General features: G+C 37.1%; 1 protein-coding gene across 1 annotated transcript in view; it reads right to left on the bottom strand.

Annotated features, from left to right (window-relative positions):
- Nucleotides 1–1,222: 1,222 nt before the first annotated feature.
- Nucleotides 1,223–16,622, bottom strand: part of cdh18a (cadherin 18, type 2a) — a 43,304-nt gene continuing 27,904 nt past the window's right edge. Inside the window, exons 6-12 of the mRNA XM_026205967.1 lie at nucleotides 16,413–16,600; nucleotides 16,026–16,279; nucleotides 15,083–15,219; nucleotides 13,558–13,679; nucleotides 9,849–9,963; nucleotides 4,884–5,135; nucleotides 1,223–1,991 (exon numbers count right to left, since the gene is read on the bottom strand). Coding sequence (XP_026061752.1) covers nucleotides 1,486–1,991; nucleotides 4,884–5,135; nucleotides 9,849–9,963; nucleotides 13,558–13,679; nucleotides 15,083–15,219; nucleotides 16,026–16,279; nucleotides 16,413–16,600 — 1,574 coding nt within the window. The 3' untranslated portion in view covers nucleotides 1,223–1,485. The remainder of the gene's footprint in view (nucleotides 1,992–4,883; nucleotides 5,136–9,848; nucleotides 9,964–13,557; nucleotides 13,680–15,082; nucleotides 15,220–16,025; nucleotides 16,280–16,412; nucleotides 16,601–16,622) is intronic.

Genomic DNA, 16,622 nt, shown 5'->3' on the forward strand with positions numbered 1-16,622 from the left:
TATTTATGTGTTTAACCTTGAAATATCAGTTTTTAAATCATTCTGATGATACACTGACCAATGAGGCTTAAAATGTCTATTCTGGGAGTATTTAAGATTGGAGAATGGGTAAAAAATATCCTGTTAAAAGGGTGAATTGCTTTATGGAGGAATCAAATGGATGTGTACAGATATCTACTGTGGTAATGACAGGGATATATTTATGATAGTGAATTTGACAAAAACACACAAGTCTATCATACAGCTAAATTGAGTCAAGTTGCGACTTGTTCACCAAAACTGCACTAAAAGATCAGTATTTAAGACTAGAACACCACATAGGTGAACTTGATGGCTTGAGTTGGCAGAGGATTCATTTGGGAGAAACAAGTTTCCTCCAATAATATATTTAACCCATTAGGAGAAAATTGAGGAAGCGAGATAGTTTGTGCGATTAGTCAGCTGATGCATAGCCTGTCAAAAACCTGGATTTCCTCCTGTCATCATTTTAACAAACTGTCTCTTTAAAATCACTGATGTATCTGTCTGTAGGTATGTTTCCAGACTAGGCTTACCAATTAGCTAATGCTGTTGTCAGAGGAAACAATCCCACTTTTGAAGCTCGCTCACTATTCAAAAAGTCGTCCTCCTAAACAATCCGACACTACTTGTGACAGCCGAGCGCATTTAGATCAGTAAAAGCTACCGTGGTGTTGACGCTCTGAAGTCATCATCATCATTATGGTGGCTATTAAAGCAGTCCGTGGGCTCTTTATCTGCATGTTGTGAGGCTCGTGGGAATTGATCAGGACTGGATTGCAACACAGACTTTTCACAGTTGATTTATAAGTCCTAGGAAAGTAATAAAAGGTGCCCACTCAAGCATTTGAATCCAATTATCTTTCACAGAATGCTGTTGTTATCCAATTAAAACTCTCTCTGCTCATGAGAATTATAATAAGTTATTTATTTATTTATTTTTTTTTATTATTTTTTTTTTTTTACAGAGGTGATTTATACTAAATGTTGCACACTCTATGTTCAATATCTGGTATAAATGTGAAACTTAAACACTACAGGCTGTGAAAACAGAAATCAAGTTTGGAAAAGGGAAATGATCAGTTTAGTATGAAAGATGTCATCCTAAACCAGCCGGGACATTGAATCTGACGCTTCTGTGGCTGCTAGAAATGGACGAAGATGCAATAGAGGCACACTTTATTTATCTGGAATCATGAATTTTATTAAGCAATAGAAAATATACACCAGGGAAAATAGCTTCCTTTACGAGTTCTCTTTTTTTTCTCAATTTTATACTTTTTCTTCAAAAATCAACTCCCTCTTGTAAAGGCCAGTGAAAAACGACAGTCAAATAATCCCACAGGAAAACTGGATGACAAAAAACAAAAAACAACAACAAAAAACTTCTGCCTTCACTGCAGTCCCATCTGACCAGACAGCAGGGAAACGACACACAACTTCTGGTTTAAAGAACATGCGCAGCCATTATGGGACGTGCTGCTGGCCTTTCTCTTGAAAGACTCTGCTCAGTATTTGTACCTCAGGGCCCCAGTTGTCTACCTCACTGAGATCCAGCTCTGTCTGGGTCTCCGGCAGGTCCAGAGAGCTGATGGAGCCGGACGGGGAGCCGCGGCCCTCGTACGCGTAAGTCTGAAGAGAATCGTACGGAGGGCCACTTGTGTCCCGGTCGGCCTCAACCACCTTGAGCTTAATCACCTCATGGATGTCCTCGTCAGGTAATGTCAAAGCCGGGCTGAGAGCCTCAGTCCCCATTGATCTCCACAGCTCCGACTGCAGGTTTTTCCTCATCCTCATCTCCTCGGCTGCTGCGGGGTTCCTCAACGCCGCTATGTCAAAGGCCTCTGTGTCTTCCTCACCTCCTCCCTCATCATCGTACGTGACTACATTCTCTCTGATATCCTCCGCCGAGATGATCAGAGGCTCCTTTTTGCTCTTCTTGCTACGCAGAGTGACAAACAGTACCACGATGGCTACAAGAGAGGAGACACAAGCTTAGTTTGTTCATCCGTGTAAATGGTGATGTGAATTAGATGCACTACCATCGGGAGTTAGTGACGTATCGCTTGGGCGTACAAAATGAGGAGTGCAATCATCTGCTTGCTGACATTTTCATATGGGGAAAAGCTTTGTCTGGGCAAATAATCACTTAATCACTCATGTGCTGATGTGAAATCAATGGAGTTTTCCCATAAATAGCCATGAGCCTCTTCTTTCAAACAGATTAGCCCTGTTCCAAACAGCTACCTTTTAAGGCATCAACAGCAATCATTAACAAAAAACATAATATTAATAATACTTATTACATTAACATAAATAAAATATGTCTTTTATTTCAGCTATTAGCTGATGCAACATTTCTAGATTTTGTTGAGTTTAATTTTAAGTACTAAAATAATTCAAATTAAACTAAAATTAATAAATACTATATATATATATATATATATATATATATATATATATATATATATATATATATATATATATATATATATATATATAAACATAAGCTATAATAGTATATCAATGATACTAAAATAACAATAGGTAGCACTAACTAAAATGGACCCTCATAAGCAGGGTTACTATATATAGCCTAACTAATACGAAAACCATAAAAAAATAAGTGTGAAATGAAATAAAAACATTTTTACAAATTTTCAGCTGGTTCTTAATTGCAATTTAGATAAACTAAAACAACTACAACTACAAATTTACAAAAACTACACATTAAAAATGAAAAAAAAAAAAAAAAAAAAAAAAAACAAATATATATATATATATATATATATATATATATAAATTTATATATATACAAAAAAAAAAAAAAAAAAAAAAAAAAAATATATATATATATATATATATATATATATATATATATATATATATATATATACACACACACAACACACACATACAATTTAAAACATACAAATATTAACTAATTTAAAATATTAATAAAATAACTGTATTACTGACATCATTGACTAATTGAATTTTTCACTGAGCTGTTCATCATGCTATCTCCTTAGATGATTATAGCATGGATACATGCCACCTTCAACTGTTACTTAAAAAGGTAACTATGTTGCATTCTACTTCTGGAAACAGTCTTCATAATGATAGTTGCTAAATGTTGAAAGCACCCACTTCACCAAAACTAAGCTAGTCTGTTTGTGTTTGCTGGTTTGAGATGCCAAAGCTGGTTTAACTGCACAATTCCCTTCTACAGCCAGCCAACAGATCAGCTTGACCTGTCAGGGCGACCAACTGAGACTTGCAAACCAGCTCAGGCTTGAATAACATGTTTAGCAGGGTAGATAGGTCAATTTTGGAATGGAGCCACAGCATTGTGTTTGGGTTGTACAGTTGTTTATGCTCTAAATTGGGAAGAGCTTCTAAATCCTTTGCATGCAAAAAAAAAATAAAAAATAAAAATAATAATAATTATATATTAATATGCAGAAATCCAGGAGGATCGGGAGGTACAGGACCCCTCCCCCATCTGAGGGTAGTCCCCCCTAAAATTATGATTAAAAACCATGCTGAGCACTATAAATATATATTTTTTAATATTTTAAATAATTCTGTAAGCAGTAAAACACCACAAATGGGGCAAAAATGCGTTTTAAGTTTAGAAATATTTTGAGTCTCCCCTTCCTTGCCTCACAGTGCTTTGGTCCAAATGCCTGCTTCCCTCTTTTACATCGTCCACACAGACACAAGTCAATAGTTGTGGAACTCCAGTAAGTTAGGCTGTCAAGGCAATTTTATTCACTTAAACATAAGATTAAGTGATTATTTTTTCTTTAATACAGATGATGCCAATGATTTTTTTTTTTTTTTTTTCTGATTCCGCTATGTTAGAAATAATAATGTTACTTGCTTGACGGAAAATGTTGCTAGGTTTTGAAACAACAAAACCCACCCAATTGCTACTCAAAACTAACCCAAACTAACTGCGTTTTGAGGTGGTCCACCAGTAAAAATTGTGTTCCAGAGGCTAAAATAAACGTTATTGGGGTCACATCAATATTAATTATGTATCCCAATTCCACGGGAAAACCGCAGGCTTGGCAACACTATGATGGATAGCAATGTCTACAATGAACAAAAGTCACGACCGCTGTTGCAATGCGACCACAACAGCTTAGTTTAAAGCTTAGCTTTAGCTGTATTATTTGTGTCCCTTTCAAAATTGCTCTTGAGAAATGTTCAGTTTAACGCCCCCCTCCCAAATGGTTAGATTAAATTGACGCCCCCTGCTTATATTTAAATGTATTATTAACACCACTTCCTGTCTGTTCAGGTATGTGCAAGTTACAATTGTTGTTCCAGGTTTCAGCCCACAGAGTTGTGCAGCATTCCTGAGTAGTGTCTATATTTGGCCTTGTCAGTGGACCGGAGTGAGAGAGGGGGATTTCACACATTCTGTAGGGTGAAACCTTTCATCTACAACCAGTGAATTTCAAGCAGTGCTTCTACTATCTATGCATGTATGTATGTATGTATGTATGTATGTATGTATGTATCTATGTATCCATCCATCCATCCATCTATCTGTCTGTCTGTCTGTCTGTCTGCCTGCCTGCCTGCCTGCCTGTCTGTCTGTCAAGCAAGTGATAATAAAATAAATTAATTAAATCCTACAAAAATATTTTACAAAATAAATTATTGATGATTCACTCAAATTGAAATCGAAATAAATAAATAAACACATAATGAAAGTAAAATAAATAAAGAAAGAAAGAATAATTTTACTTCTGGATTCAGACCCCTTCATATGTTTCTGCTCTTTCCCTAATGTCAAATTCATGAAGGAAAGACTCAAGTTCTTCTCTTGGCTGTTATGTTTTCAGTCTTACCCAAGAGGATGAGCACGCACAGCAGGATGGCAATGAGGGCTCCGGTGCTGAGACCAGCCGAGGACAGGAATGCTTGAGCCCTGCACACTGGCGTCCTGGCCCCACGCTGGCACGGACACACCCTGAGCGTAAGCGTGCTGGTGCTGCTGAGGACGGGCTCTCCTCCATCCCACACAACCACGAGCAGCTGGTACAGCTCCTGTTCTGCCTGGCTGAAGCCTTGCCTGCGCGCCAACACACTCGCGCTGCTATCTGTCAGAGAGAGCAGAGGTTTATTCTCGCTGGATGCATGCATGACGACGCTGTGCAACCGAAGCCAACAAAACAATTCTTTCCCCCTTCTCGGCAGTTGCCTCTGAGAATGGAGAACATCTTTTTGAATATTGCATTCTGTTACTTCATTTTCAAACAGCCTGATATGGTTTTTGATTCTTCACTGTTGAAATGACAACAGCGATAAAACTGCAGCCACAGCACTATGTTAAAATACATTCCACTAAGCATCATTTTTTATGTATATATATCAGTCAAAAGTTTGGGGTGAAAAATATATTTTTTAAGATTAATACCTTTATTCAGAAATTATGCATTAACCAATCTACAGTTACAGTGACTTTAATAAAAAAAAAGCTGTTAATTGAACTTTCTATTCATCAAAGAATCCTGTATCCTTTATCATGGTTTTTGTACAAATATTAAGCAGCACAACTGTCTTCAGCACCAAATCAGCATATTTGAATGATACAGTCATGTGACACTCCTAAATAATTCAGCTTTGTCATCAAAGGAATAAATTATTTTACATTTACAATTTGTCACCTTTATACAAAATTGGGTTATTCACATATTCTTATTCAGATGATTTTATCCAAAGCAACTTAGAAAAGAGGAACAACATATTTAAAATAAATTAAAATAGAAAATAGTTATATTAAATTGTAATAATATTTCACAATATTAGTTATTACTCTATTTTTTAATCAAATAAATGCAACCTTGGTGATCATAACAGACTACTTTTAAAAATATATAAAATATGAGTTTTACTTTATTTTCATGGTACCTTTAACACATTCTGCTGACTATACTGTAAGTATTACTCTAAAAACAATGACTGTTGTAACAGTGCATAAATCGGACTTTTCTATAACCCTAGCACTAATAAGCTTAAACAAAAATAATGAAATAATTGTGTAGTGGAGTTTTCTTTTGTACACAGTGCCATGAACTGTCAATCCCTCCTGTACGCGTGCATCACTGTCCTCCTCGCAGCTGCAGCAACTTGCGCTCTCTTCATCAAGCTTTATAACAAAAAGGGGACAAAAAGGTCGTATAGTCTTTGTGCATATAGATTAATTCGATAAATTAATATCTAAATTCATGCCTAGCCGCCTACCTACGGTATTTTTTTAGAACTTAGAAAAAAGATGCTGCAGCCACTGAGCAGCCGGTGGGGGCTGTTTGCAGGACGACTCAACCTCTGCAAAAAGTGTTTAATGTTTACAGACAATAACTACTCAAGATTTTGCTTTAGTTTAATTTTCGGGACAATTAGGGCCAGATTCGGGACAACAGTTTAGATTTCGGGACTGTCCCGAATTTTTCGGGACGTCTGGTCACCCTAAGTCTTTCCTTATAGTCAGTAGAACGTCTTTTTGGGAGATCATCACAATAAAGAGGTAGCAGATATTAAGCAGATGGGCTACTTATACTCTAATGAGAGTTAGTTGACATGGAGGTGCAATGTTACTTATTGTTAACAGAATGTTCAAAAGGGACCACAAACCAAAGATCATAAAAATAATATAATTTTACAATAGCTTCAAATTTGGTTAATCCAATCCAATCCGAATTATGCGTTTCATAAATAATTTTTTAAGATAGAAATGAATAATAATAATAAGGTGTCTATGTTTTCTGATACACATTGGCCTATCTTTACTTGTGTTCAAATAAAAAGAAATATACAAGTTTGCCTTACTGCTGTACCTCCCCAACAGGAGTGCTGGAGCGCCAGTGTGCTGACACCACGTAAATCCCACACAGTGACAAAAGCGTCATGCTTTATTAACTCCCTACAGTGCTCCAACTTTTCTCGTGCAAATTTGCTTGTGCAAATTTCTTTCACCTTCTTTCTAGCTGTCGCTGCCTTCCTTTCGCACATACTCACACACCCACAAACAGGCAGGTCGTAAGCACCTCAGCATATGCACGGTCATGCTGCTGCTTCCCACTGCAGATGTGTGTTGAGCTAGAGTCTTCTGACTATGTTTGGGTTTGGGTTGCAAGATGAATTCCGTCTCCCTCTGAATACCAGCTCCCAGGAGAGCAAGAGCGTAGGTTTGGGTTTAACACTGGTATGGGCATGTTAATATCAATCATGCTATACAAATGCACCTCTGGGCAAATTGCCTGCAACAACTCATAAGAGTTTAGACAGAGTATTTACTTTATTTTACACCGTATCAGGTAAAGTAGTATATATTTGATCTGATAAAGTGAACAAATAAATGTTTTTCCCACCTCCTGTCTATGCTCAACCTTAATGGGCTATAAATGGAAATCAGTAAATAATCAATAAATTACCAATATTAATTTTGAGATTTGTTAAAGACTTGTTAAATGTATTTAGCAGTATTAAAATAAAATATTAGTGTTTTAAAAGACAAACTTTATATTAATGTTAGAATATGACTAAGGTAATGCAAATGTAAAACTAGAGCAAATGTGCATGCATTATTATTATTATTATTATTATTATTATTATTATTATTATTATTATTATTATTATTGTACGCATGAGCATAGCTAGTATACAATACAACTGACATGGATAAACATTCTATTACTAATATTGGCTGACAATTATAACTATATGGTACTAAAAACCACGCATGTCGAATAAAAAAAATAAAATAAAATAAGTTATATAGTTACTAAAGTTATATGCAAGCTGAATACAAAAATAAAGGACTAAACAGTTATTTAACTGCTATGGAGAAAAAAGTTACTAATGACAAGTACTCTAACTGATGCTTTAATTTATAAAGGGAAGTAATATACTTAAAATTTTAGGAATTAAAAGACATAAATGCTACATTCCTTAACTGTAATATTTGATATTATTTGCTTGTCTCTGGGCCTGTAATGTCCATATACCCAAGTCTACAGCAGTGTAAACGAGGCAGGGCTCTTTCTCTCCAGGGATCTAATGCTTGCAGAACCCTCAACTATTGTGAATGCATTAGATACTACAGGAAGGAAAATTTCCTAACTCAGGGTTAAGGTTAACACTAGCCAAATTAGCATCTCTGAAATATTTACGCATAAATCAGCCGTAGTGACCCCTAGGTTTAGCGCATTTGTGTTTGATTTCATGCTGTGGGGGTTTTATAAAATGGCCTGCAGGTAGACTTCATTTACTCTGTCCAAACACTATTAAAAAACATGAACATGAAACGACCGAGGGTGGAATGATCATTAGCGAATCTTCACAAACAACGCAGAAAACGTGGTCTGTAATTACACATGGATGGGAAATTCACAGTTGCACTTTGATTTAAGTAGCAGTGATTCGTAAACACTTTCCCTGTGAAAAAACATGAGAGCGAACGATGCATGTACTGTGGATAATTAATCTTCACTGTGAGATGCTTCGTGCAATAAATATAGAGATATGTAAATAAATAGGAAATAGCAACAACAACAACAAATACTGCCAATACTGCAGTTCTGGCATGAGTCTTGATCGCTCTAGCTGTTATAACTTAATGTGAGTGATTAAATGGTGAACGATAAATGGCCTGAGAGAGAATTGTGGTGAATTGGCCCAAGAGGGACCTGCTCGATGTAATGTGCCCCACATCTCAGATGACACAAACACTCTTGCCAAAACCGTGGCAAAGCGTCAAATTTGATGTTGGCTATCTTTGCGGATGGGGCGCACAATTCATTCCCTCACCCATTCATTGGACAGCTTCATTAAAAACACTTTCCTAGATTTAGAATATGAACTACGTCGAAGAACATAACAGTCAATATGATTATTATTCAATTGAATTTCTCATGGAGTGGGGGTGTGGGGGGGGGGGGGGGGTAAGTGCACCTCCGTAGGGAATGTCCATCATATTTTTTCTGCTTCAACCTGGCAAGCGCTCTGGTCGAGTGGATGCTGGCATAATGACTGCGGCGCCAGGAAAGAAACATCTACGTGATCAAGGATGACAGCCCTACACACCCACTCACTCTCAGCAAGCGCAACAGAGCGCTCCAACCCCCAATGTGTAAAATGGTCAGTAATGTTCCATCCGTTGGGATATTATTTAAGGATGAGGCAGTCTGAGGGGACCTTGGCTGGGATACAAACTCAAAAGCACTGGCTCTTCTGAACTATCTCATCTCCCTGATTGCCCTGTTAAACTCCAACCGGTCCACCTGCAGCACTGATTCACCCAAGCAGCGGTCCGGCATTAGAAGTAAATCATTACAGCCCAACCATCTCCACCAGGGAGCCTTGAGCTAACATAAACACAGACCTGGTTTCCGAGGAAACAGCTTGGTTGGCCTTGCAACGATATTAAAAAAGAGATAGAAGAGGAGGGGAAGGCTGGAAATGAGGGTGATGTGTGTGACAACGTGGTAGTAAATATGTTTGTGGAGAGGCATTGAGGGTTTGCCCTGAGCAAACATCAGGAAATCAGTTGGAAAACATTAGAAAGATTCCATTACTGAGATGCCATCAGAGAGCCCCTTTAGATCAGTCAGATCGCATTTGACTTTAATGAGAGCCTGTGTACAACTTAAGTACTGAATATGGAATTTGTTTTTGTAACTAACTCCTAAAATACAAGCTTGACATGTCAAACTATTTCTAATTAGATGTTTTACCCAGCCAAAACAAATCCTGCAGATGTGTGGTTTTGTTATTGTGTGTGTTGTTGTTGTTGTTGTTGTTGTTTTTTTTACCTTCATTGTCCTTCAGAGTGAAGTTTGGATTCACTGGAAGGTCTTCTGGTAGAGCGAAAGTAAATCGACCATTGGCAAAGTTGTCCTTGTCTGTGGCCCTGATGATTTGAATGACCTACACCCAGAACAAGAGAAAACAAGCTGATGCTTAGTGCTTTCTTTTTCCAGAATTAAGGTTGAATAAAAAATGGCACTAAATATAACTAAAACAGACACGTTTTGCTTCTCTGAGAGATGGGTTTTGCCACTCCTTATAACCCAGAAATGTAATTGGACCACCTGGGCTTCTTCTTCCTCTCCACTTTTGAAAGACATTAACTTCAGACTGCTGACCCAAAGCCCCTCGGCCAGTTGGGTGTCTGGATCACAGTCATTGAACAGATCACTAGTTTGAAGCATTGCTCAGACTCATGATGTTTTGTCAGCTTGTTAACCTAATTGGCTCCTGCTAGCACATCAGCTGGAAGTTGGAATCTCCTCATGCAGAGTCTGGACCAATTATTGAAGCTCTTCACCTGTCTCTGACGTACCACCCATGTTGGGTCAAGGGTTTCTTTCTCTGGGGCACCTTCACACCAGAGCATCTGGTTGGTTTGATCCTAGTTGGTTTGATGTTGGATTTGGTTGGTGTTTTGGTATGGTTCATGTTCAGAATTGGTGCAAAATCAATATTATGACATATGATTAGCTTTAGCAAGCTATCATTCACACTTATTAAAGGATAATGCAAATTAGTTTCTCAAGAAAATGCATTTAGGAGCAGTTCACATTTGTTGCAGTTGCATTTTTTTGTTGGTGTAAGGAATCAACAAGAGTAAACTTTCTCTACAATCTACAATAAGACAGACCAATACTTGGAGAAGGGTGTAGAAAAGAACTCTGGACCAAGTAATGGAGCCAATTTTAAATATGGCCTTTGTCCCTGCATAACAGATTTCCTAAAAGAACAGCATTGTTTCATGCAGCGTACTGTTGTGAATGTGTGCAGAGCAGATCAAAAGAAAAGAGCTTCCTGTGAGTTGATGCCAGTACAAGAAATGTGGTTTTGCCTTATCTCTGTGGAAACACTTAATCAAGGGCCACAGCATAACAGCAGTCCCTGATTATCTTACAAAGTAATTGGGAAGAGGATTTTATTTAGATGTTAGATGGACTGGTTTAAGCCCAGCAGACCAGAAGTCACAATAAATGAAAGACAATTTCTTTGCTTATTCATGGACCTCAACCTTATACATTAAATCATTCACTGGGCTTGAATGAAGCCTGAAAATAATTAAAAAACAGCCTTTAATTAAACAGAGGTCTGAAAAAACAAAACAAAACAACAACTACACTTTCATTCCTTTATCTAAAGAGATGAAAATTCTGCACTCATTTATTACATTGTTCCAAACCCACAACACTTTGATTAATCTTTGAAACGGAAGATATATATATATTTTTATATCTAAGAGGTGTTTATACCTTTTATTCCTCCACTGAAAGTCAAGGTAACTAAAACGCAGGGTGTATTCACACCAGGAAAAGTCCGCTAGTTCACTTGCTTTGGTCCGGACCAAATACAATGTTGATTTTTTTTTTTTTTTTTGGTGCGGTTTGCTTTCACACTTCCCTTTTTGCAAGTGAACCAGAAATTGTAAACAAAACCACGTGTGCTAAGGTCATCCATTCATTGGACAGAAATTCTCAAGCAGGGAAAAACAGGAAGATTAATCATGGAGATTCTTCGTAGTGCAATTGTTATTATTTTACTGATTTTCTGTTATTAGCTACACACACAATATGAAGACACTTATGATCAGATGAGACAATGTCATCTATACGATGTTGTAACAAGGATTGTTGACATACCATGGCATACCAAGGCATACTGACAATGGTACTGTGAAGAATAATGATTAGGTATAATAAAAGCGAAAGTGAAACTTAAAAATACAGCATTCATAGGAAAGCAATTGCAGGCTTTCACAAGTGTCAGCTAACTGTGCTATAATCCGTAACACCCCCCCCCCACACACACACAATCAATATGATTTTTATGCGTCTACTCCAATAGCTGTCATATATAGGAATTTGCCCAAGTGTCAATGAGGCAGCGTGTCTCTTTGGTGCTCCTTGTCGAAACACAACTAAACATTTTTCAGTGGCTAGCAAATGTTGCAAACACAACACTTTCCCCTAAGGCAACTCCAGCTACAGGAGCCTGTTAACTCAAAAGGCGCTGTGCTTTCTGCAATTGTATCAGATCCAGGTCGGATCATATTCACACTAGGGCTGTGCGATTAATCGAAATCGAAATAAAATCGTGATTTGAGTGTGCACGATTTCTAAATCGCTTTATAGCACGATTTTCCGCAGCCCCAATCTTCCGCAGTATGTTATCTGAACCAATCAGGATGCAGCGCGCCTAAGTGGAGCGCGAGAACAGAGCAGACTGGGCACATGCCTTACTCCAGGTTCACACACTCTGTCTGTGATGCGTAGCCTTTTTTTTTCCAGCCCATGTTAATGGTTTAGAACGCTCACACTGCACGCGGTAAAAGATGAGAACAGAAAAGGTTATAAATAGAAAGGTGCAAAAAGATTTAATATCTTGCGCATGAGCACAGAGAGAGTTGTGAGTGCATTATTTAAATGTGCTTTCAAGTTACAATAATGCGCTCTCGATTAAAATCGAAATCGCAAAATTAATAAAAAAAGATTTTTTTTTGTCTAAATCACACAGCCCTAATTCAGACCTTAAATGAACCATACCAGAGTTCATTTGGTTGTTTGGTGCGCACCAGAGTGCGATTGTTGTATCACACCTGCCAAAAAGTTCCGCACTAAAGGGGAATATTAACCAGAGTTCGTATCAATCGAACCAAACAAGACAGGTGTGAATAGACCCTTAGATGATCCAAAAAGGTCATTAATACTTTGTAAAATGAATCCATATAAAGCCGTCGTATGAGTCGTATGAAGATATGCAGTACAATCGCAAAACTTTCTTTGGTTTGGAACAATATTGGGGTGAGTAAATGATGACGGAATTGTGACCTATCCCTTTAAGTACACTTTATGGTTAACCACCAGCACAGCGGGCACAAATGTTCAAACAGGACCCTTGATATTTAATTTAAAAAAATGTATTGTCGCCCACTGTGTGTGAATTGTGTGTGTCTAACTGCTTAAATCGTAATCTCATTCAAGGGTAAAGCTATAAAAGCTATGCCGCAGCACTGCTGTTCATTGCTGCACATGAACCTAGATTTCAACGTGCAACGATTAACATTTCCTGTGAGCCATTCCTAGTGCGCTTGATGCGGACTGCTATCTGCCGGTGAATACATTGGTACATGCTGAATTATTTATAGGTTTAAGAGCCTCCAAAGTCTGTCGAGCCACAGATAAATCCATCCTTGATGGTTTCAGACATATCATAAAGGCAGCGTATGTGTTTTTCATTTATGCATGTGTCCATGGCATTAGTGCAAGTGGGAGTGTGTGTGTTCAGACATACATGTGAAAAGAAAGATGGAATTAAACCATGAAAAAAAGATGATTTGAGAAAACAAAAATGGTGCAGAAATAGGGAAGGAGAAAAGGACAGGAGAAAAGGAGGAGTGCAGATAGGAAAAACGGTTTCAGGGGTTCAGATTGAAGCTGACAGGTCGAGAAAAGAATGATAGTGACACACTGAGGAAAAGACTGAGAGGAGATAACTAACCTGGCCTGCTTTGGAGCCTTCACACAAAACCAGAGCGCTGTCTGTGGCAATATAGGGGGCATTGTCATTGACATCCAAGACCTGGACTGTGACTGGTACATAGCTCACCAGATTTGGATTGTCTGAAAAAAAAAAGATGACAAATATGAAATCATGGATGTTTTCTAATTAATAACTTCCAAAAAACAATGAATGATCAATGTATGAGTGATTTCAAATGACTGAAATCATGACAAATCAGGACATATTGGCATAACACGTGAATCAGCAATATTTGCTGTTGAATACTGTGTTTTATGTACAAGACAAATATATCCTTAAATTCTTTATGCACAATTCAAATGCCAACTTTGGGGCACTTAATTAACTATGTGAACATTTAATACTCTCACTAGTTTATTTGTAATGTCCAAGTTTATTTGTCCAATATTAAAGTCCAAGTTTATTTGTCCAGTGGTAATGAACTTGCACAGTTATCTGCATATATCCTAAATATGCACAGTTAAATCATATTTTTACACTTTTATACTAATCTAAACAAATTACTGCCATGGATATCATGAGAAGCTTTTCACTGACACAGTTTTATAACTGTAATCATTTTTTTTTTTTTTGTAAATAGGATAAAATAACTTTTGAATACATTTTTTATTTATGAATACATATGAAACAAACACACAAACAAACAAACAAACAAAAATGTCCAAGTTTCATGTGACTTTTATATGAAATAAAAAGGAGAATTCTGTTGGTTTGTTAAAAAACAAAAACAAAACAAAAACAGCCCCTGGGATATAAATGCGGTCTTAACCTTGTGACACAGGGGCAACCTGATCCTTTGCTTTCCATACATTTTATTTTATTTTTTTATTTTTTACATTTACCATGTTTATAACCTTAAAGTGAGATACATATGATTCATGCTGCTGTCATGGGATTCATTGAAGCATGATGAGAATTTAAAATCAGTGTGGGAAACATTCAGCATGATGGAACTGAGATTAACTACAATGACCTAACATTATCAGCCCACTATCAGCAAGCGTTTATAGAGGGCAGTTTCAGCCCATTAGCTGAACACCACTGTGAAGAAAAATGTCGAGGAAAGATAATTGCTTAGATAAGCATCGGTTAAAAATAAATAAATAAATAAATATAGAAAAAGAGAAGAAAAATGTATTGACCCGGTCCACCTTCATAACCACATCAGCATGCCAACAGCATCCTCAGCATCAATCCAACAATGCAACACTCCTTCTTCAAGGAGAAATTTGTTTTGGTCAGTATCAATGATTTAGACTTCAGGGCCAATTATTCCTTCTGGACAAGGTGTTCCCATTCCATGGTTTAAGAAGAATGCTTGATTCAATATAAAAATATCATTAGTAAAATGGTTCCCTGTGTGTGTGTGTTTGTATTTAAATACTGTATATATATATATATATATATATATATATATATATATATATATATATATATATATCAGTGAATACAGACAGAATTCAGACCTCAGAATCGTACATACCAATCTCTGCAGCCATCACTGTGATGTTGTGCCAGGCTACCTCCTCTCGGTCTAGACTCTTGGTGGTTGTAATGAGTCCACTGTCAACATCGATGGTAAAAAGTGCATCACCATCTGCAATTTGCTCGATGGAATACCTAAAATTGCAATGTTGACAAGTTCTACTCAAAGACAATATTCAAAATATGTTGACAGTTATTCCAGAAGCACATATGAAGAGTATACAGTATGCTTTCATAGACACTGAAACTGAATACTGAAATATATGATTACAAAAGCAGACTCTGAAACCTTATGACTATATTTCTTACATTTGATTACTCAGTTATTAATCTCCTGTCACCTACAACTTACGATAAATTTCTGTTTAGACCTTACTTCAAGACATTTTGTTAAGATGCTTAACCTAAACAATAAAAAGTATATATGAATGCGTTTAAGTAGCTGCAGAATAAAACTCGGATTACATTTCTCGGATACATGATATAAACCTTTAAACTTTAAGGCTTTTGAAACGTTTTATTCATAACTTTAAGATAAGGCTTTTTCAAGATAGCGTTTTCTTGCCAGACTTTGCTGTGGGGGAAAAAAAAAATGACACTTATATAAATAGACTCTATGCTCGACTGTTTCTGCATTTGGTCTCAGTGGCCACTACAACTTCAGGTGCAATGCAGTGTATGCAAATTTTAAGAAAACTAAGCATGAAACAATATCAGTATTCATATGATTCCTCCTTTACCTCGAAAGTAGATAAATCTTCTTTAACTTATTATTAAGCTATTATAAATAAGACTAAATAAATTTTGCTATTACCACAGTTTGCTATGGGAGAACATACACTTCCTCAACTTTGAATTGCAATTCTGCATCCTCTTTTCTTTTTTTTCTTTTTTGACCTCAAAACCACATCTAACAGTATAATTCTCTTTAGAAAACTTGCCTGACTTTGCTTCTTGTGCTGTCCGGGTCTTGAGCAGTTACCATGCCAACCTCTGTCCCAGCTGGAGCATTTTCATACACATCCATGATATAGTAGTCCATTGTAAACACTGGAGCTTCATCAACATCCCCAATGATAAGCTTGAGCGTGGTGGTGTCTTTGAAAGGACCCAGGTAAGAAAAACGAGGATCCAGATGGGTGTTGACACCTTCTATATTCAAAGAGTAAGCCTTCTTCTTCTCGTAGTCCAGAGGCTATAAAGGACATCAGTAAAAAGATCAAGGGAGAAGCAGAAAATACATTTTAGCCTGGGAAAAGACAGGGCATGGCTGAATGAGCAGACATTAGTTTGATCCCATTGGTTTTGTGGGAACATCTAGTTCAGACCTTTCTGAGCGAGATGACTCCTTCTCTCTTGTCACTGTCTGTAGAAATGGAAAACATGGCAGCTCCTTCCTCATTGGTAATTCTGTATGTCATCTCAGCATTTACGCCAAGATCTTCATCGTTCGCTTTGATTTTACCAACTGCTTTCCCTACCTGAGCAGATTCTGGCACGTACAGCTGATAGTTTTCTGAAGTGGAAGATAAAAACAA

Source organism: Carassius auratus, chromosome 27, assembly GCF_003368295.1.
Source record: "Carassius auratus strain Wakin chromosome 27, ASM336829v1, whole genome shotgun sequence".
Lineage (NCBI taxonomy): Eukaryota > Metazoa > Chordata > Actinopteri > Cypriniformes > Cyprinidae > Carassius > Carassius auratus.